General features: G+C 38.5%; 1 protein-coding gene across 5 annotated transcripts in view; it reads right to left on the bottom strand.

The window, feature by feature from the left end:
• Nucleotides 1–22,062, bottom strand: part of ADAMTS16 (ADAM metallopeptidase with thrombospondin type 1 motif 16) — a 127,365-nt gene that overhangs the window by 57,980 nt on the left and 47,323 nt on the right. For all 5 annotated transcript variants that reach the window (XM_045848302.1, XM_045848304.1, XM_045848305.1 and 2 more), the window contains 5 exons: nt 21,597–21,756; nt 19,980–20,085; nt 12,703–12,840; nt 4,007–4,160; nt 655–750 (listed from right to left, as the gene is read on the bottom strand). In XM_045848302.1, coding sequence (XP_045704258.1) covers nt 655–750; nt 4,007–4,160; nt 12,703–12,840; nt 19,980–20,085; nt 21,597–21,756 — 654 coding nt within the window. The remainder of the gene's footprint in view (nt 1–654; nt 751–4,006; nt 4,161–12,702; nt 12,841–19,979; nt 20,086–21,596; nt 21,757–22,062) is intronic.

Here is a 22,062-nt window from a genome sequence, read left to right as displayed (position 1 = left end):
TCAACTATTAATGGATGTATTAGGTTAAATTATATATAAAATTATTGATGTTTGATCATTGTTGGCATGTAAAAGTGGCAATTTCAAATGGTTCAATTTAATATTACTTAAGAAAAATTAAGTTTAGAAAGATAAGTAAGTCTGAGAGCTAAAGCCTAAGCCATTCAATTATTTGATTCTTCCCTATAAGCAAAAACAAAAACAAAAAATTCTCTTCATCACCACCTTCCCTCACACCAGGTGACAAAACGAAGTCAAAGCCCCATCCCCTCTCAGCTCAATGAGGGGCGTGCAGCTGGGGAAGGATCTCCAAATTCTGCTCTGTGACTTTAACATTACTGCTCAGTGCTGGTTCTCTACCTGGGTTAACGGTGGTTAATGTTTCCTCTTCCTGAATAGATTCAGCTGTCACCTTTGTTTGTACCTCTATGTCTCTTTATTCCAGACAGCCCTTCAATTGTACCACTGAAAAAAGTGATAAAAGGAGTCCTCTTCACAATATCAGTATAAACACAATGGCATCACATGAGTGTAGGTCCGCACACATATGTGAGAAAGAAGGGCTTACAAACACCATTGCAAGAGGAGGAGAGAGGAATATGTTGAAAGACTGATGTCTAACAGTAATGCATGTCCCTATGATTGGTGTCTTACCATGTCATGCCCACAGATGGTGCCTTCTGCTGCTGGCATAAATTTAGTCTCACATTTCCTTCCAACCCGATGGCACCATAGGGCTTTACAGATATCCTACAAGGGAAAAAAAGGTCATCAGTCTTATGAATGGTCCATTATAACTAATTAATGAAAACTTTATGGGGAAACAACTGATACAAATTAAATCTGAGGTCTACTTAGCAACAGATGCACAGAAAGAGGGAGCACCCTGCAGACTCATGTCCTAGACTTGGTTCAGCTTAATTCCATCCCTGAAACTTTATTCGTTTTATTTACTATAAATTTCGCAAAATTATACTTTCTAAATTACGAAGTGCAATATCCTTAAGCCAGACACTGCAGACAATTACAAAAAATTAAAATTAACACAAGAAAAAATCTAACAATATATTATTGACTTCATCTTTCACTAACTTCTCCAAATCTGAATCCCTAATTTTCAAATTAAAGATGGTTATACAACTTGCTGGTTTGTCTGTTCATCCATCCATTCATCCATTCCCTATCCCCAAACCTTCAATAAAGGCCTGTGATATGCCAGGTAGGTAGGAGATTCTACAGGGAATATGAATCAGACCTGCCCTTTCAAGCTTGGTCTTACAGGGAGTGGTGAATTTGCTGAGAACTACTGTGTGGTGCATGTAAGAAGGGAAGAACGGTGAACACGGTGAAGGCGAACTTGCTGGAAGGACAGAGGGCTTTGCCCAGAGGCCTCAGCCGAGGAGTCAGAGGAGAAGTGAAGTCTGAGCCAACTCTTGAGCTCTAAGTTTTGTCAGGGGGGAAGGGTGGAACTTTTAAAGAAAATATTGAAAACTCAATATGTAAATATTTTCATGATGTAATAATTCACGATGCTTAAAATAAAATCAATACCTTTAAATACAGTTAGATGGTTTTACATTCTCTATCATGTAAAATTGTTCTTAATACAAATAAGCCTGATATATTTTGCTTTTACAAGTTAAATTCTATTTTTGTGGCCAGAATCTCTAATATGAATCTCAAAACTAGATATTATGCGACAATTAGATTTTTAAAAAAATTTCTGTGTGGACTGAATTGTCTCAGGACATTTTACATTTTATCAAAATGGTTCCATTTTGTTAGGCTGAACTGTAACGACCAGTAACTTTTCTGGTGGGGGAATATAAAAGAATAAAATAAGAAGCAAATTATGCAGCACCTCAGTCAATACCTGTCACAGAAGAGCCACTTAATTAAATTTGCTGAACAGGGTGGTGGATGGATAAATGATACTTTAGAAAGGGATGAACTTCTTTTAAATACCACATGCTATTTAGCTTCAAAAGTTAATATAAAGTGCAAATGTATCCTTCTTGTAAATAGATGGATGTGCATTTGGTGGATATGTCTATTTACATACTCATGCATAAACTCCCACAATTATATGGCCATTGTTTTCTCGAGTTACTGACAACTTACATATTGATAATCAGAATTAGTAATAAAAACACCCCAGGGAGTTGGGATGTAAGACACACAGGGCATGAGGAGAGCCCCCAGCTTAACAACAGAAGCCAGGACACTAAGGTGATCAAATTTCAAAGTAGCTCTGGCAGCTTGCATTTCAGACAGCAGAGTCAGCCCAACAGTAATGTTGAGGAAACAGAATAGGTACTTGATAAGGACAATGTTTATAAGAAACAACACCCAACTCAGGAAGCGAACAGTTTGAAGCCCAAATAGAGAATCCACTCTTGCTTTGTCTTTGATTTGTCTTTGCAGCTAAGGAATACTATCTTAATTAAGGTTCTCACTTGCTATTTTATCTCATAATTTAAGCAGTATGACTTGGTTCATTTTAACATCAGAACCTAATACCCCAAATAAAATAGTTCTCAAATGACTATATTGAAAGTTTATTGTGGTATTTCAATATTGCAAATAGAGTGACAACGGATTTATTTTCTTAAACTGTGTGTATTAGACTCTTCAAAATGTCCTGAGGTGATGTTATAATAGGGTATGTAATCTACTGCAATCATTTGTATCTACAGTAATAAAAGTCAGATCAATGGTGGTTCACTGGGGTGGAGAAGGGATTGAGTGGAGGGAGATAAAAGGGAACTTTCTGGCTTCATGGAATTATGCCATATCTTGCCTAGGATGCTGGTAACATGGGTGAGTGCATTTGTTAAAATTTCAGTCAAACACCTTAAATAAATACATTTCATTACATGCAAGTATTTCCCCAATAATAAAAAAAGTGCACACTAACTTCTTTTTTTCTATACTTTTCAAATGGCACTGGGGTATCATAGATGACATAGTCCATGGTCACAGAGCAAAGTAATGTGGGAACCAGAAGCATGTCTCTGGTTTGAAAGAAAACATTAGTTTTATGTTCTTTTTTTTTAACACAGAAGAGTAATGCTCAAAAAATTCCTGGGAAATTAACATTGTGCCCATGGAAATATACGCTGATGCTGGCTCATTTATTATTCTTGGTCCAAGCCGAGATGACTCAGCTGCGGAGATAAGAACCCAGTTCTGGCGCAGGGCTGTAACTGGTCTTGGTGGGAGCTGTGCTTGAGTTCAGGGGAAAGAAGATCATGTCAGATGTAAACTGGGAATACTCCCAGTGCACTCTGCAGTGTCTGGAGCTTTCTGGAGGATTATATATTTTTGTCTATCTTCCTGCTAATTCCATTATAAACTAGAATAAAAGAAACCTCAAAAGAGTTACTTTCATTTAATTTATGAGTAGGGCTCATTGGGGTTCAGTAGAGTAGATTCCTAAATCTCAATTTCCCTGTCCAGTAAGAACACACATCTTTGGGTTACATGAGGAATTTATATTAGGAGAACACACCAGTGATATCCCCGGGGTCCATGCTGTAGATAACATCTTCTATGAGAAACTTGTCTATAAATACTTTATTAGGAGAATTTAATAATCAGAAGCCCCTGATAAGCTGTTACTTTATAGTAAATTATGCTTATATGGGAGGAAGGTAATGGCAGACCTTGTTTTTTTAATACCATTCGAAAAAAATGTAGAGTATTAATTTGCCAACTTACACCATTGAAAGTGATTGCTGAGCTCCCACATGATAAATCAGAAAGCAAGAAGTGATCTAACAGGCCAAGTTGTTCTGAAACGAAAACTGATACCCACAACAGTATCAGTCATCATTTTCTTTGCCAGTAAAACATGTGTTTCCTGTTATACGGGACCAGCTCTAACATACAGGATTTGACATTTGGTAGGTACCCAATAAGTGCAGAATACATCAATGTCAGTTACACTGAATAAAATGGTTTTTATGAATAATAGTGCACTGAGCATTGGCCAATAATCACTTGCCTTCTTAAAATCCAGCATGCAGAGTTTGGCTTTCTCTCCAAATTGCCACTTGCACTGTGTGTTTGCATCATATAACTGTCCCGGCAATTTCTCAGGATACTTGTATTCTTTCACAGGCTTTGGCTGATCAGCAAGGCATGTCGCTTGAGCAGTGCTAGAACCAAAAGGAGATGGGCTGCTTGTAATGCCAAAAGAGTTGTCAAAGATATGTATTCAATTGTGCCATTTCTTCACAAGTGTTTACTACATATCCTATATAGAGGAGAGGGTATTTCTTCCCCCAAATGTCTAATATAACAATGATATTAGTTACATTTAAATATATGGGACACATTTCTGAAACCATTCATTTTTCTTTTTCCAGGAAGGCAATTTGTTTTTCCTCAGATTACTCAAATGTTTCACAGAGAAAAGTGAAATGGAGTAATACAACCAGATGTTCAGTGTGAGAAGCTCCTATTACAGGCCTTTTTTATGTACACTTTTTGCCAGGACTAATCAAAAGGTAGAAATGGGTATGGTAAAAGGCAAAATGCAATCTGCCAATTTCAAAGGTTAACATTTGTCTCTCTCCCTCTCTCTCTCTCTCTCTCGCGATCTCTCTCTCTCCCCCAACCTGTCTCCTGTTCTTTCTTCCTTCATCTCCCGGGCTAGGGACATGTGCACAACAGCTTACACCTTCCAGAGGTTATGCATTGAACACTACAATACTTTCCATCAGAGAAGGTCTTTACTCAGGATGATTTCTTACTAGACTTCCAAACAAGGAGGAAAAGAACTGCTTAAGTTTACTAGCAGATGGCTAAAGACCAACTAATAATTCCTTCCTCTACAAATACAGTATCCCCTCCCCTACCAGGGATGTACTTAGGTATAATTTTTGAATTTGCAGGGAGGAGGGCAAGTGTTTGCAAATAGCAACTAAATCCTACTTATAAATTTTAATAAGCTGAAAGAAAAAAAAACACAACCCTCCCCCATAATCACAGTAAATTGATCATCAGCAAATATGTTCATGCATCTCCAAACTTTTCTTTGTGTGACTGTGCACCTTGATTGGAATCTTTCTGGTTCCAGCTTCCAGGGCCCCAGTCCCAGGTTCCTCTGCCTTGGAGCCCACTGATCCATGACTTCAGTTAATGTCCACATACACAAAATGAGAGGGATGGTATCAGCCACTGTGCACAAGACATTGATCCTACATGCAAGGAGGTCAGAAGGCTTTTCGGAGCAAACTAAGAGGTAGAGATAAAGTCAACTGATAGGAAAGGGCTAAGAGTGGTGACTGGCTCACTGTGAGTGCCCAGCAAATGGTCTTTTACTTTTATTCCAATCATGATGCAAGAGCATATTTATAAGCAAAGAAAAATGAATAAAAGTATAATGAACACTGTAAGACAGGAGTGATTTGGAAAATTTCAAATTCCATAGCTCCTTTCTCTAATGGATCTCAAATGATTTCTGTATACTAGTTAGATGTCTTGCATTATCTCCCAAAGTTTACATCAGGGTTGGCAATATTATTCCCCATCCATGGACTGGAAACTAGGGAAAGTCAGCTACACTGACTCGCCCACATGAGAGTCTGAAAAATCACAAAGTGGTTCATACCTTCAGGAACTTTTCCAGTTTCTGCAGGCATCAGAAAACTGTTAGAGTAAAAATGACATAGGGATAAAAATTTCTAGAGCAAAGGGAGACACAGAACTGAACCAAACACCCAGTGCTATTTTTCTGCTCATAACAGGAATTTACTGAGTTACAAGCAGCTGCCAAGAAGCCAGGTGGCAGCGTGGAAAGTGGAAGTCAAGAGACTGAGAAACTGAGCAGTGTTTTTGGCAATCTGGTGGGGCTGGGACATGAACCGAGGGTCTGCTGTCAGGAAGGGCTCTGGTAACATCCAGGATTTTCACTGATACCGCAAGAGGTCTAAAGAAAACCTGAACAGGCCACTTTAGAAAGACTGGATGCCAGGCTGACATCAGCTCAATCCCGAAGTCAGTGAAGATAAACTGCAACAACTGTATCTGCTTAGAAATGAAAGATATTATTTTGTCTTTAAACTTCTCATATACTACAATGTCCTCATTTGTTCAAAATTACTAAGTGTATTAGGAGATAAGGCCAAATGATCGAAATCCAAGAGAATATATATACACAGAATAATGGCAGTCTCATGAGAAATTCAGATACTGGTGTAATAAAAAATAGAATTTGAAATTATTGTAATTAATAGATTCAAGAAAATAGAAAATGAAGAATTTCACCACAGAACTAATATATATATATAAAATACGCATGTGGTATACTGTAAAAAGTTCTAATATTTACAAAATTGGAATCCAAAAAAGAGAAGATAGAAGAGATAGAAGACAGGAAAAATGAGGCAGAATCAAGATTTATAAATAAAACGGACAAGAATATTCAAAAACTGATGGAACACAGCAAACTATAGATTTAAGCAGTTCTAAAATCCCAAGCAGAAAAGCACATATAAGTACATTATAGGAATTCTACAAAAAAACAAGAATCACAGAAAAATATCAAAAGCAATGAGAAATAAAAGTGGCATATGTATAACTTTCAAAAAAGCAACAACAAGACTGACAGCTATCTTGTTAACAGAAACAGCAGAGGCCGGGAAACAATGAAATGACAGCTTCCAGTTACTGGAGAAAGATAACTGCTGAACTAGGATCCTGTTCAAAACCAAAATGCCCTTTACAAAGAAGGATAAAATAAAGACACATGAAATATGCCACTAGGAAGGCCACAATAAAACAAACAAATAAACAAACAAAAAAGACAAACAACACGCTAATGGGAGTCGTTCAGACACAGAGGAAATGTTCTCAGATGGAAAATGGAAATGCTAGAAGTAGTAAAGAGCAATGCAAGGGTAATTAAGTTGGTCAACAAAGCCACAGAGAAAGCACTAGGCAGTGAGGCCAAGGTCTCTGCCTGGACAGCCTGGAAGATTCCCTCAGATGGAGAAGATGCAGGAACACACATATCAATGCCAGGACGAGACAGTGAGCTCAGATTAGCATCACATACAAAGAACTGAAACTTCATGTGCTGATCTCATCCCTTTTAAGTCTGGCTAGGCTCATGCTTGGGACTGTTGCTCTTGCCTTCTTGACCAAATCGTGTCACATAGCTAAGCCTGGAATCAATGAGGAAGGTGTAGGTGCAAGAAGGAAAAGCATGACAGACATTTTATAAACAATATGTGGCAATATCCACAATGAAAAAATGTGACTTTTTTGCATGTCTTGCACCAAAATCAGGTAGCTTAGATGTAAGAAATAAAACAATAACCAGTATAGGAGATTATGGGGAAGACTATGTGTATGACTTTGGGATAAGTAGAGTGTTTTTCCAGCAATGCACAAAAAAGGCTAATGCTAAAGGAAAATATGGATAATTTGGACTTCATTAAAAATTTTAAAAACTGCTCTGGCTGGGGTGGCTCAGTAGATTGAGCACTGGCCTGTGAACCAAAGGGTTCCGGGTTCTATTCCCAGTCAGGGCACATGCCTTGGTTGCCGGCCAGGTCCCCAGTATGGGTCACGTGAGAGGTAACCACACCTTGATGTTTCTCTCCCTCTCTTTCTCCCTTCCCCTGTCTCTAAAAATAAATAAATAAAATCTTTTAAAAAATTTTAAAAACTTGTGTTAAAGAGAAAAGGTAAGGTCAAAGATACCACAACAATATTTCAAAATCCTTTCGTGAACCATAAAATATTAAAGAGTTTGAAAGATCTTTTAGCTTTATTCCTTCCTTTTCCAAATAAAAATTTGAAGGCCCCCACTAAAGATTACATCACTTGCCAAGGCCAGGACCTTCCCAGGCGTAAGTGATAAAGACCCGATCAGCGTTCCAGCTGTGCTTCCCTCTGCTGCTCTTTCCATCACATGGTAGTACCTGTTTTCCAATCTTAATGTCACACAGGCTCTGTAGAAACTGCAATTTGCTGTGACTTGTCAGTTTGCTTTCCTTAAGACGAACATTTATATGGCAGGACAAAATGTGAACTGAAGTATACTATTGCTTTTATACCCAAAAGCAAAGCTTAATGAGCCCTCTGGTCAACTCAAATTTCCCCACTGGCAGAGGTGGAATAGGGTGTGGCAGGGGACCCATGCGGCCCTCAAACTTCCAGCTCTGTGATGGTCACCTTTCATATATATTGAGGTAGACTCTTGTGGTCAGAGGGGAGGCATGCTCAATGATCATTAGTATATGACTCAAGTTTTTTTTAATTGAAGATGAGTCCATGTTGTAGTTAAGTTTAAAATAATGAGCTAAATTTTCCCTAAGTCCCAGGCCTCTGGGATGCAGACATGAGTAAATGTGATGAGGTTTGCATCTGTTCATAGGACATGACACATTACTTTATTGACGAGGTTGATGAATGTACTCCAAACATATATCTGTCCTTCTTGACTCTACCAAATATGGAGAAAAGTTGTGCTGACAACCTCAGGCCAATTGACTGCCTTATTATAGGTTTTTTTCCATGTACCAATTGCTAATAAAAGAAATTGTTATTAAGAGTTCACCATTTATCCTTACTCACTATTGGGATCATATCCAAACAGCCACCTAAACTGGTAGAGAATGTAACAGTGTTTTGATTCCTTGGAAATCAGGAAGCCAGGAAGTATGACAAAGAAGACAGTCTCAGAGTCATTAAGCTGATGAAAAGTCAGTGTTAGCACATTGTGGACATGTCCAATTCACAGCTGGTCAAATAAACCTTTATAGTGAATTTGACAATGAAAGTCATTTTTGGAAAATTTAATCTTCTGAGAAAACAAACTTGTGAGCATGTAAAATCTTGCATATTTATTTATAATCATGTGATCCAAAGAAATTAGTAAAGTCCCTGAAAATAAAGGCTTATTACTGAATTGTGCCAGAAAGTTTTGACTGATTGCCACCAAAACAAATGAACATACTTCAGAGTTCATTTGAGTGTTTCAATAGCACAGAACAAAAGTGGCTTTGAATTCCAGAACCTTAATAATCATTCTGAAAATCATATTCTGATTTGAAGATTACAACCCATACTTAGTGTCATCAGAATAATTATTCTCTAAGCACATAAATATTTTCTTTCCATGAGTTTTTCTATATTTCTTGGCAGTTAAAACACTTTTTCTGGACACTGTTATGAGGCTGATTTTCACCACACACTTGAACTTTGCATCGCCTGTTTCCCAAGTTGTCAGAGTACATTTAAAAATTGAAATGTTTATATATCTTCATCATAACTATGAAGATGTAAAAGCAATATAATTTTTAAAAAGAATCTAGAAATTATAGAAAGAATTTGAGATATAGGAAATTCCAAATGGTTAAAACTTGTGTTAAAGAAAAAAAGGCAAGGTCAAAGATACCACAACAATATTTCAAAATCCTTTCATGAACCATAAAATATTAAAGAGTTTGAGAGATCTTTTGGCTTTATTCCTTCCTTTTCCAAATAAAAATTTGAAGGCCCCCAAATTTGGAACTTTCTTCTTAATATAAGTAAGAACACTGTAAGCCGTAAAGTGAATGCTCTTTACCATAGGAAGCAGAATTCCTTGCACACACATACACATGCTGAACAGCTACAAGGAACAGCTAAAAACAATGCTAACAATCCCCAACTTGACTTCACAAGTGAAGGAAACAATGCATGTTAAAAGGATGCCACGTGTCATGCCACTTGTAGAATAATGTTAATGTCACCTTTTTTGATAATAGAAATAGAAAAAATGCCAAGCAGTCCCAGTATATGGGCTTGTATTACTAGGATATAGATATTGTCCACAAAATTTTCCCTCTTCCTTGATGATAGGAAACATGAAAAGCAGCCACCAGTCAATATTTTGCCTGAGGTCTCAGAGTAGGCCTATGAGGAAGCACAAGCGGAAGGCTGGAGTCCCTGCGGGCTGGTGGGCAGGATGCTGGTTTGGAAAATGCGTTACAAGGAGAACTGAAGAAAGAGGCAACAATCAAGGTAAACCCATGTAGCCTCACTGACACAGGTGGGCCTGGGGGAGCAGTCCACAAGATGATGGACAACAAACGAGAGTAAAACTGACCCTGCCCAAATGGTGTTCTAGCAACAAGACGATGTAAATTGTGCTACAGAAAAAAAAAGCAAGGAAAGGAGCTCTACTAAAAAACTAAGAAAGAGAGAGAGAGAAAGAGAAAGAAAACTTGCACCCCAAAGTGAAGACCTCAGTGGAACTAGACACATAGGCCAGGGTAACTCTGAATGGTATCTATAGGAGATAATGGGGATGATATACTTTTGTAGTTAATTTTTGGAATGGAGTAACTAGTTCTTAGTTTTGACCACAAGAACATATAAGTTACAAAGACTTGGAAGACAGCTATCTGGCTGCTAATCTTGCACTTCTTGGGTACTGCCCACCTGTTTTTTTCTCCCATCAACTCTGGTTGAGCCAGTGCAGGTCATGAGCCCCGCAGCTGCCTCTCCATGCTGTGCTATTTAATCGCTGGCACCATGTTGTGGCAAACCAGTAAAAGTGTTCCTGGAGCCTGTGTAGACTAGCCCAGGATGGAAAATACATAGAAACATTTTTTATAAACGCATGCATATATATAAATCTATAGTTATGTTTATACACGTACATACACATGTGCAGTTCTATTTCTTTTTAAAATTCTATGCTGGTAAAAGCTTTGCTTTCTTTGAAATATTGGTATTTGCCTTATTTTTTGTTAATATGAACATATTATTTCTCCTTTTTGTTGCTTTGGTTTCTATAAATATCCTAGACTGAGTTTAAGCTTCAATACCACAGATACAGGTTTTTCTTTAGGGTCTATGTAATTGTGTGTTTTTCCCTTGATTTTCATTTTTTTTATTTTCATTTGATTTTTTTCTTCACTTGACTTTGAGATCTGCTAATTTTTTGGTGCCAATCTATTCCAGTTTCTTAAGGTAAAGTGGTTTCTTTTGTTAGCTTTGTCTAAGAATATACAATTGAAATGAAAGTTATAATTCTTATACTTTCTTTGGAATCTCAGAAATGTGAATGCATTTCACTGAGAACTACTAGAATCAGTAGATTATTGTGAATTACTGAGTTGTTAGCAAACAAACACAATTCTCTTGTGTTGGGTAAAATATATTTCTAATGAATAAGCATGTCTTTCATCCTGAATAAAAGCATTTTTCTTTCCTGGGGCCAAAAAAACAATAATGTTCCCATTTCAGGTGTGTCCTCCATGAGGAACAAAGATATCAAACCATAGACTGTGCCAAGTATCACCATTTGGTCCCAGAAGAATGTATTCAGAAGGGAAGAAAATGGATGTTGAGATGTTTAGATGGATTCAGCACCTAAATTTGTATGCCCATGTATTCAGTTGTCTATGTTGATTATCAAAAAGAAGTCATCCTCAAAGAGTTAAGAGCTACTTTCTAAACAAACAAAAATTCTCCTTCATCTTTATAGAATTTGAGCCAAGTAATTTTGTTAAGTGACTACATACATAAAATATATAATTTCAACAAAATTGCTTTTCCTCGGCTCTTTGCATCTATGGTTCTTGGGAACAGAGGAAGGAAGTCAGGTCTAGGGTACAGAATACCTGGGTTCTGTTCTCAATTCTGCCACCAACTAACTGGTCCCTGCAGGTCTCAGTTCTCTTGTAATGTCATCTGGGGTTTGATGATATAGCACATGTCCCTTGCTCTGCCAACCCTCTTGTACTTTTCTGCCAGAGCAAAAAGTTAGACATCTCTCAGCCCCACTTCACTTTGGAGGACCATAAATTGAGTTCTCGCTTCCAAAAATATATCCCCTTTCCCATACACCTGCCACTGCTCTCTTTCCACAGCCACCTTCTGGATGCTGTGGATGACAAGTTACTAGAAGAGGAAAGAACCACAGGGTAGAATGAACTTGGGCTTCTGAATGACTACTTGGAACAGAAATCTCACCAACCTGTGCTGGTATGTGGTGCAAGTCATAAAGAGTTATGGTTTAAAGCTTAAGTGAAACTGTAAATTCAAAGCCATTGAGATTTAGGGGATAATCTACTTTACCAGCAGATCTAAGAAAGTTTCTTGAAGTCTCTTCTTTCTCTAAAACTTTAAAATCTACTGACTATATCTCAGGGGGTCAAATCCTACTTTCCCAGTGTTCTATACTATACCCTAAATAAATTAGTACTATAGTCAAATTCCTAAAAATAACTCCTGAAATTATGGTATTTTATAGCCAGCTTAAGGTTTATAGATTCAAGATTTTTTTCCTATTAAGAAATGAATGTTGTTAAAAATAAACAGAAAAATTAGGTATGCTTTACCAATTTGTGCACAGACATATACATGCTACCTCTTCCTATTCATGAACATGGCTAGTTGTAGACAGGAGAATTTAGAAAAACTAAATGCAGACACAAAATTTTGGCTTGGTGAATATCATATGGACTTCCTTTGATTTTAAATGTCATGTGATGTTGGATGAAGCTTACAGGCCTCCATGCTTTAAGAAGTGTTTGGCAAACTCCTTAGTCAAATGAGTGTCTTAAAACACCTTCAAATGGGAACCGTCTTGGGAAGTCACACCCAGGCTTGGCACTGCTTGCGTACGATCAGGCTAACCAGGCACTGAACATCAAAAGCACCAACAGATACACAACCAGCTCTAAAAGTTCATACCTTAAAAATTTGTGCAGGTACTGGCGGCTGCAGGGTGACCAAGAGAAGACCCCATTGCGTCCTGCTAATGTAGGAGACATTATGTTGCCCTCAGACTTCTTGCACATGTTCCCTTCTCCATCATGGACCATGCCAAAGCTACAAGAGAGAGAGAAGTGGTTCTTTCAAAACAAAGAAGAGTTTAAATTGTCTAATGTGCTATAACAAACACATATTAACACTATAGAGACTCCTCTACTTTGTGTGCTGGTCCTGCAGAAATTATAGCATCAACAGTGAAATTGTGGCGACCAGTCATGTGTTCATAGACTTTTCCTGAAAAACCATCATTCACTGAGTTGTTTGAAAGTACACACAAATATGAATACAGAGCACTGCCCAGATGTCTGCTAATAACAGATGCTTTCATTAGAAAAGAGCATTTCAAATATCATGTGGAGAGCCGCTCACTTGATCGCGCAGCAGAGCTGTAACTGTTCTATAGTCCTTCATTTCCTCTACAATCTCTTCTGCTCACCAGCAATTGTCAGAATTTCCAGTGTTTGTCGGAAATACAGATGACAGACTCCCCAGGTGTGTTTGATACCCAACACAATTTGAGAACTACTAGCCAACTGCTGTAACTCTTGGTGGTGCTGACATTTTGTCCCTACACTTACCCGGTACTGCCCCATCTCAGTATCGGTCTGCACTGCCAGAGGCTGCGACAGCTGGACAGTGCTTGGCCAGACTACCAGACTACTCCCCACAGCCCTTTTGAGGAAGTGGCTCCATGGAACCTCAATGAGTCGCTGTGGTTGCACTTATCTGTGGGCCTTGTTTGAAAGTAAACCTGTTGCTCTTGATTTAAATAAGTAACTTTGGGGCTTCAGCTCTAGCTTAGTAAGAGGGGACATCTCAAGCTATAGTGGCTGTGGAAACTCTTAATATGTTTCTTTACAGGTGTTTAAATCTTACAATGACAACCAGCACCCCATTACTGTCACTTGTGTAGCTCTGGTCCCAGGAGAATCCCACTGACTGAGTTTCTATTTCCCCTCATCAAGTAATTCTTAACTTTCTAAAGATTTTGCCAACTTCACCTGCCCCAGAGGAGCACAACTTGGGAAGAAAGTTCTCCCTTGGAGAGAAAGCAAGGGGGTTTGGTAGGCACTTTGTAGAGCCCAGAAGGCTTCCTGTTAGGGTAAAAACACTTTTAGAGAGTCAACCCATTGTTGGTCATTAATGTCTGATACCCATCCAATCATAACATGGATTCACAGAGAATAAGGTTTTGAATGAGTGGGACACAGAGGAAAGGAGAAAGGCAGGGGAAAAAGAGAGAAAAACAGATGAACAAGGTGGTTACTTGGATCTGCATCCAAGAATCCCATGATGAGTGGAGGGAGAGGCACAGGCATAGGGACAGAAGACACCAGCCCTGGGTGAGTGGGATCCAAAAGGTAGCCAGAGAATCTGTACTTGTTTCCAAGGCTAAAGATACATTTTCTTACTTTCCTATTTTGCCCATAATTATTTAATAATATCAGTAAAAATATCAACTGATATTTGTAAGCACTCACCATTTTATAGACAGAACATTAAGCATGCTACCTAGCTTTTTAAATGCAAACCACACTACAAGCCTATAAAGCAGGTGTAATATAATGACAGGAAGGCTGAGGACTTGAGAGGCTTGTCCAGGGTCTCAGAGTCACTACCGGAACCTGACATTCTAATGCCAGGGCCCAGGCAGGACCCATGCAATAGTGTAACCCAAACATAGTGAAGGGTGTATCCAAGCAATTCTGGTATGCAAACATTGTTCAATTTCTGCAGAATTCCTACTCAAGACCAAGGGTGATGTATATGTAGTCATTTCAGCCTCCACCCATTCTCTGAAGTCTATTAAAAGCAAGCAATCAAGGCCAGAGTAACCATATGGCAGAGAAAATGTGTCATGACTATGGAAAAGGTTCAGACTATAATCACATATGGGTGGCTGCCTTGGGGAGAAAGTGACCAAAAGGAAATACCAACACACTAGTCCTTGACCTGATATGGCAAAGGCACATTATGGACTATCAAGTGCCCTAGATAAATTTGTTACCACTTTGGACTGCATTTCTAAGAAATTGAAAGTCACAACATTCCAAGACTGGCAAAATCTTGGTCTTAAACTTTGCATTTAATGTATTTTCAATGATCCCTTAAGCATTTGGTTCAAACTTTGCTGTGCATCCAAATATCTGAGAAACTCACTGTACAATGTGGCTATGCAAAGCCCACCCTGATAGGTTTCTGATTTTGCAGGCTGGGGGTTAGACTCTGGCATCTGGGTGTACTGTAACCCAGTAAGGTAATTCTGACACCCACCCAAATCTCAGCACTACTATTTTAAGAGTTGTGTTTCCAGTAGTACAACGCCCATAAATTGTACTGTGATGGATGCCTGCATATTAGCATGAAAGTGCCACAATGATCACATTTGATATTAACATCAATATAGTAATGGAAGAATGAATAGAATACATTCTGAAGATAAGGTTGGTATTTGGCAATCCAGAAATATAATTAATATTCAAGTTATAAGTGGTAGATAATATTTTGCGTCCATTAACCATAGTACTTTATTCAAAGTGACTATCACTGCATATGTTAATGGAATAAATATATATTTTTTCTTTCTTACCTACTATCTAATACATTTCTGAAAAACCAAGATTCTTGTTATCTGTGCTCATAACTCCTGAGTCAGTGGACTCCCTAGCCCATAGCAGGTTCTCCATTCAAGTTTATTGAGTGAATAAAGAACAATCTTCCAGCTATACTACTGACTCAAATACCCAAATATAAACATAACTTCAGAATGAATTGGGCTGGAGAATTATGTTCAATGTCAGGTGCTTTTAATGACTTCTACAATACTTACCTCTGTGATTCAATTACATAAATAACTATTTCTTCATTATTAATAACATACCCAGGTGAACAGCCACATACATTTAAATATCGATTATTTCAGGCTGTTTAGATAGCAGGGATTAATGAAATGAGAAACTCTCTAAGGAAACCATGGGTCAATGTAATATGGATAATAAATCACACCCTTGGCCTGATGGTAACCACTGCTAGGACCTAGATCTCCAGAGCTCCGATGCAGGTTTTTTAAGAAAACCATTTCATAAATGGTTTGACTTCGGGCAAATTACTTAAGTCTCTGAGTCTCAGTTTCTTCACTTATAAAATGGGATAAAAGAACTGTCCTCATTGATTTCAAAACTTCTATTTGTTTCTCTCATTGAAATGGTTTTGGTCAAATCACTTAATACCTAGATGCTGTTTGTATATACATAATGAGTTTGTGCGTGTGTTTGTATGTGTGGGTTTGGCCAAAGGTCAATGGGTTTCAAATACGTTTTGGACACCGGAACAAACAAATAATTTTAAGAGAAATGACAATAAATAAATTTGGTAAGAATTCTAATTTCTTACCAAATTAGGTATAAACTCTAATTTATTACCAATTATGTAAGAACTCTAATTTCTGGGGTTCCTTTGGAGAGCAGTCCGACAATCATCAGACCGATGATCTTCATGGTCTAGGACTGCCCTGATATTTTACAAATCCTTCAGATTACCCAGTACCCCCAACCCAGCTGGAGAGGTCCAGGTTAATGATAGAGCACAGCCACAAAGTGGCGGGGTGTACATATCACTATCAGATGCTCAAAAGGCACCTAACCTCATTACCAGCTTGAGGTGAATGGTACTAGCAAGCCAATTCTGCTTCTTTCAAGAAGACTTACCTGATTTACCTGACTGTGTCTCTTGCAATGTCTATAGCCCTCACTCTTGTTCCCTTTTGTGCCATGTTTATTTTATCTTTCTGTTAGACATTGGGAGGGAATGAACTGCCAGTCCTTTTTAGAATCCTACACAGTGCTTTGCTGGCAGAATGCAAATTGTGACCAGAGAATAGATATATAAATGTTGGAAGATAGGAGAAAAATGATAGATCGTGCATACTTTTGAGCACAGTAATGTGTTTTAATTTGGTCTTAATGGTCTGAAATGACGATGCAAATTAAATATTTTAGCATATTGTGTATAATAGGGATGTTCAGTTCAAATGATACCACTGTAATTGTGTCTGCACACACCTGCTGAGGATCTCACAGGCTCCACTTGTTTTGCAGATGGGAAGCTAGGTAAGGACAGGCAATTGACCCCAGTCAACACAGGCTGTGGGAGAACCGCAATGTATCCAAGTCCCATGGCATTGCCCATTAAATGGCATGACTTTTCTTTGCAAGTGGGAATTTTCAAATCGATGACATATTATCCAAAATGTGTAATTCAGTTCTCAACATGCATTTCCCAATTCTCCAAAACTTGCATGTAGCAAACAACATGTCTTGTGTCATGTTATTTAATATTACCAGGAAAGTCTCTCTGCCCCACCAGCTTAAGATCAATCCTGACTCAGTCCCACATACAAACAAAGAACACACATCCTTGCTTCTGGTTCCAGTCTTTCTCCCTTCCTTTTCCAACCAAATCTAAATGCTGGTTCTTAGCAATTTCTATTTTCAGGTCACACTCTCCAGTATAAACCACAAGATGTTCTGAGACGAGAACAACTAAATTCAGTAGAATAAATTGGCTAAACATTAACTGAAATCTTTTTTTGAGTTAAAAGTTAGAAAATCTATGGCTGAAAACATGGGGAAACACTCCTCCACCCTAAAACAATATCCTCTGAATGCAAATGAAACTGAAGAGATAAAAGTCACCTGTGAACATGATGCTTTTTATACAGACTTAATAGATCTAAAATTGTCTTTTAATTCTTAAGGTACCAAACTCTAAAATTGACTCTGCTTGGAGTTCATTGCCAAGGATAAGATAAAGATATGCTGTGTGTGTTATGATGTTTGACTCATATATCAAACCCATAGTCCCTTCTTCAAGAACAATAGTTATTAAATAAATGAACTGAATAAATGTGCTTGTCTTCAATTCAAGTAAAATTCACAGCATTTGATTATTGAGTGTCCTATACCACAGACTCTCCTATTTAGTATACTTTGAAATACTCTACATTTGTTCACTTTCTCACTCCCCATCTTGCCCTCCCATTCTATTCATGCGCATTTGCTGAATACTCAGTATAGTCTACCTGCTAAGTCAGTGAAGGAAAATGAGAGGTTGTTCTGAGTGGTTTCTATGGCTTGAGATACATGAGAAATTGCTTTTCACATTTATAAAAAGGGCTCCATAAAGAGAAGATATTAAATTTATCATCATCATCATCATCATCATTATTATTATTATTACTATTATTACCCATTTTGGCATTTAGCACCTGCAATTCATTTGAAAATATTTTACATAAATTTCCTATTTCAATAGGATCAGAAGCTATTTCATTGGCACATTAATTTTCAGACTTCCCAGTTCCTCCATCTCTTGCACAATGACCTCTAACATCAGGTGCTCAATAAGCAGTTGATAATTCTCTGAAGGTTAATTCTATAACCTTCAGAGAAGGGGAGCGGGATTTCCCTTCATCCAAATCTAGAGCTCCTTTCCTTCGTCCCTTCTATATTCTCACTTGCAAGTACAAACACTTATCTCTTGTTTAGAAGAAATTCTTTTTTCACCTAGACCCAGCCCAAGCGATAAAAGGAAATATTACTAGTCGACTGAGAGAATATAAAACACTGATAGTTGTTGGTATTGAAGACCGAGAGCCCAGTTTTGAATGTATCAAGTTTAATTTCGGTTAAATTCACCACCTGCGACTGTGAGCACTGCCAATGCCTGTATCTCAACTGCTTATCTAATGTCGATTTGCTCAGCCCCCAGTGACCTAAATATTTCTTACCTTGATTGTTTAATTAAATTCAGGTATGGTTCAGAGGACAGCAAGAATACCATGTCGTTAAAATAATGAGAGTTTTTGAAGTTTTAACTTTAGTAGTCTATTAAAAATACAATTATGATGTAACTGAAAGCTTTATGAAGTATAGGTGCAATTTTCTGGGCACTGAGAAAGTCAATCATTACCTGTAGTGCTGAGGGATCAGTAATGGGATATACAGTTTCATTTTCAGGTCACCGGTTCACACACAGCTCAAGTCTGCAGGGCCTCCATGGGATTGGCTCCATTACACACAAAGGCCCACATGTGAACACACACACACACACACACACACACATGCACGCATATACATGTGCTTTGGTTGGGGTGACAAGAATGATCTCAGTCCACTTTCTACATAGGGGATAGAGACCAAATCACAAATACCGCCTTTCTCAAGTTTGTGATTTTGCAAGTAAAATGGGGGTTTAAATAAAAATTAGAAAAAATATAATTCCTGGTTGTGCATTTTCTAGGTGAAGTTTCAAGTACAGCTGCAGTATAGCAGGAAAATACCTACATGACCACTGTTGGTGTTCAAATTAATCAGGGCAACTGTAGGAAGTTAGCAAGTGGGCTCATCAAAAAAAGTAATAAATGTGCCACAAGGTAAGGCAGCTTACTACATTATTAGCCCAAGAAACCTTATCTACGTTTCTATAAGTAATTGATAGAAATTTTTCATTTTACAGGAACAAATGTAAACTTTTCACATAAAAAGATACCACTAACGACAAGCCATCCATTGCTGAGAGCTGCTTGTCTAGCACCAGCATCTGTCTGTGCTAAACCACCAGGCTCATTGCCTACCCTAATACCGCTCCATTTCAAAACCAGCAACCCTGGGGAGCAAATCATCTATTACTGGCCAAATCTCCTGTAGTACTCTGCACTCCCCAAACTCTGCTCAGCACACCAATCAAAAAAACACCTCCCCAGCCTCTAAAAGCCATATAAGGACACAAATGCAAGAATAAGAAGTTAACAGTAGGAGGGCTTGTTCCTACCCTCACTCATCTGGAGTACCCCAACAGGAGCTAACCATGGAATGAGATTAGCTCCCAGGACAGAGGATCAGGGCTGATCCGAGTGTCTGCAACTGTATGTGCATGTGTGAGGAGGAATGTATGGAAAGAACAGAGTAAGGAAAGTGTAAACACATGTATTGATTGTGCAGAATGAGGCACTAAAATAAAAACAAAAGAAGTGCCTAAGTGATCATATTTACTATTTCTCAATGACATTCTCCTTAGATATATGTGAATTCCCCTTACAGACTTGACCTAATGAAATCATGGAATCAGTAATTTCACAGCAACCACCAAGAATGGAAAGGACCCTGGGCTACACCCACCCATGGACATGCACTTACTTGTGTCCAGACTCATGAGCGATGGTGAAAGCCAGTCCAAGACCTGTATCTTCATTAATTGTACAGCTTCGGTATTTACTACACATTCCACTTATGGGGGCAAACCCTACAGGCAAAAAGGCCAAATGAATATTCAGCAGTTTGTAATGAAATATAAAAAAAAACAGGGTGTATTATAGAGGCCTCTTTACCCTCCATCCTTTAGGGAAATTTGGTTCTCATCCTCATCATGCTGAAATGCTTGGACAGTCACAGAAAGGGCTGTTAACCACGTGGGAGGAGGGGATCTGTTCTCTCAGCATGGAAACTATTTGGAGCTCTATGAAATGTGCCTGTCACAGGTTATGACTTGGACACAGTAGAAGAGGCATTTCACTGCAGATGGAGAGGAATTTATGCTTTTTTCCATAAACATCTGTGTTCACAACAGATGGAGTAAAAGTGCTATAGGAATGGGTGTGTCAGGAAGTCCCAAGACCACCCCTGGTTCAAGAATTTGCCTGGAGGACTCGCAGGCTCAGACTTTTTTATACTCATGGGTATAAATTAATATGGCAAAACAATAGAGAAAAATTAGCAAAGGGAACAAGTACTATACATGGGAAGAAGTTTGGGGGAACAGGAATGAGCTTCCAGAGCTCTCTCTTCCAGTAAAACGACACGGGGCATGCTTAATTCCCCCCGGAACATGTATCGACAACAAGTGTAGACTGTTGTCCACCAGGGAAGCTCATTAGAGCCTCAGGGCCCAGGGGTTTTATTGGGGGCCAATCATACAAGCACCCTCTGCTTGACACGGAACCACATTCCAGACTCCCAGGAGGAAAGCAGGTGTTCCACGTAAATTGTACTATTTGTACAATTAGTGTTTGATTGTCTTACATTTTCAGCATAGTAAGCCACTCTTATTAGGGAGAATGGTGAAAATCTTCTTGAAATCTAAGTTCGCAGAAGCCAGCTAAGGGCTATCCTTGTAAGCAGGCCTTCCTAAATACAAGCAGTAAGTTTACCCTACATTAAACTCAGTCCTATCTGAATGCTTTTATAACAAAGGATCTTCCTCCCTCAGGTTCTGGGGGAAAATGTCCAGGAGAGCCCTGGTCAGTGGCACACTAGGCTTTACAATAAGTGTTTGGAAAAAAATGTCAAAGTGATGCCTCTGAGATCTACTCAGCCTTATAAACATGCAAAAAGTGCTATGATTGAGACATTTTCAGAGAAATTTTAAGAACTGGGAATATGACACAGTTGTAGTATCTCTATAATACTCATAAATATACCATTTCTGCCACATACTGAGACATCCTTGATTCTACTGACCCCGTTCTCCCAGACAGAAGAAATGAAAGAAATTATTTCTTAAATTAGAAGAGTCAGGGACTCTTGAATCTGTGAGAAATGTTCCCTTGTGAAATGATCAATTTTGACAAATAAGTGCATACTCCTATGTTTGGTCAAATTTCATACACAGATGCAAATTTCTTCTTTCCAACTGCACACAGCAGCGGCTACTGCTTATAGATTTGGAATGAGTGTTTGGAAAAACACTCAATATATAAGAGCACAGAAGGCACATAGCACATGCATGGTCCTCAAAACTCTGCTGGACGATCTTACCCAAAGTATCACAGGGCTCATTCTTCCAGGAACATATGTCCAGACCAGTTAGTAAGATGGCGTGGTCATGGCGACTTCCATCTTTCCCCATCAATCCTGACTGCCACTGGCAGAAGCTGCTTAAAGTGTGGTCCGCGTGATGGTTTATCATAAGCCCTGGCTATGCAAGAGAGACCAAGACAACCACGATAACAGAAAGAAAACAAGGTATAATGCAATTGTTACCAACACTGGCATCACAGCAAGCTTTCATTAATTCAGATTTCAAATACATAGATGGATGCAAATGGCACATATGTGATTTTACCCATTTTATGCATTAAAATACAAAATGTGTGTTACATAAAAAATGCAGACTCAGTGTGGACACTTACGTTCATTTCTCTAGTTGTGTGCCAAAACAGTTGGGATGTGTTTAGCTGACCCTGAATGCAATTTCAGTGATCCAAGAAAGATTATTTCTCTG

Source organism: Phyllostomus hastatus, unplaced genomic scaffold, assembly GCF_019186645.2.
Source record: "Phyllostomus hastatus isolate PE091 unplaced genomic scaffold, TTU_PhHast_1.1 phas_contig_58, whole genome shotgun sequence".
Classification (NCBI taxonomy): Eukaryota; Metazoa; Chordata; class Mammalia; order Chiroptera; family Phyllostomidae; genus Phyllostomus; species Phyllostomus hastatus.
This window is presented reverse-complemented; position numbering and strand designations above follow the sequence as displayed.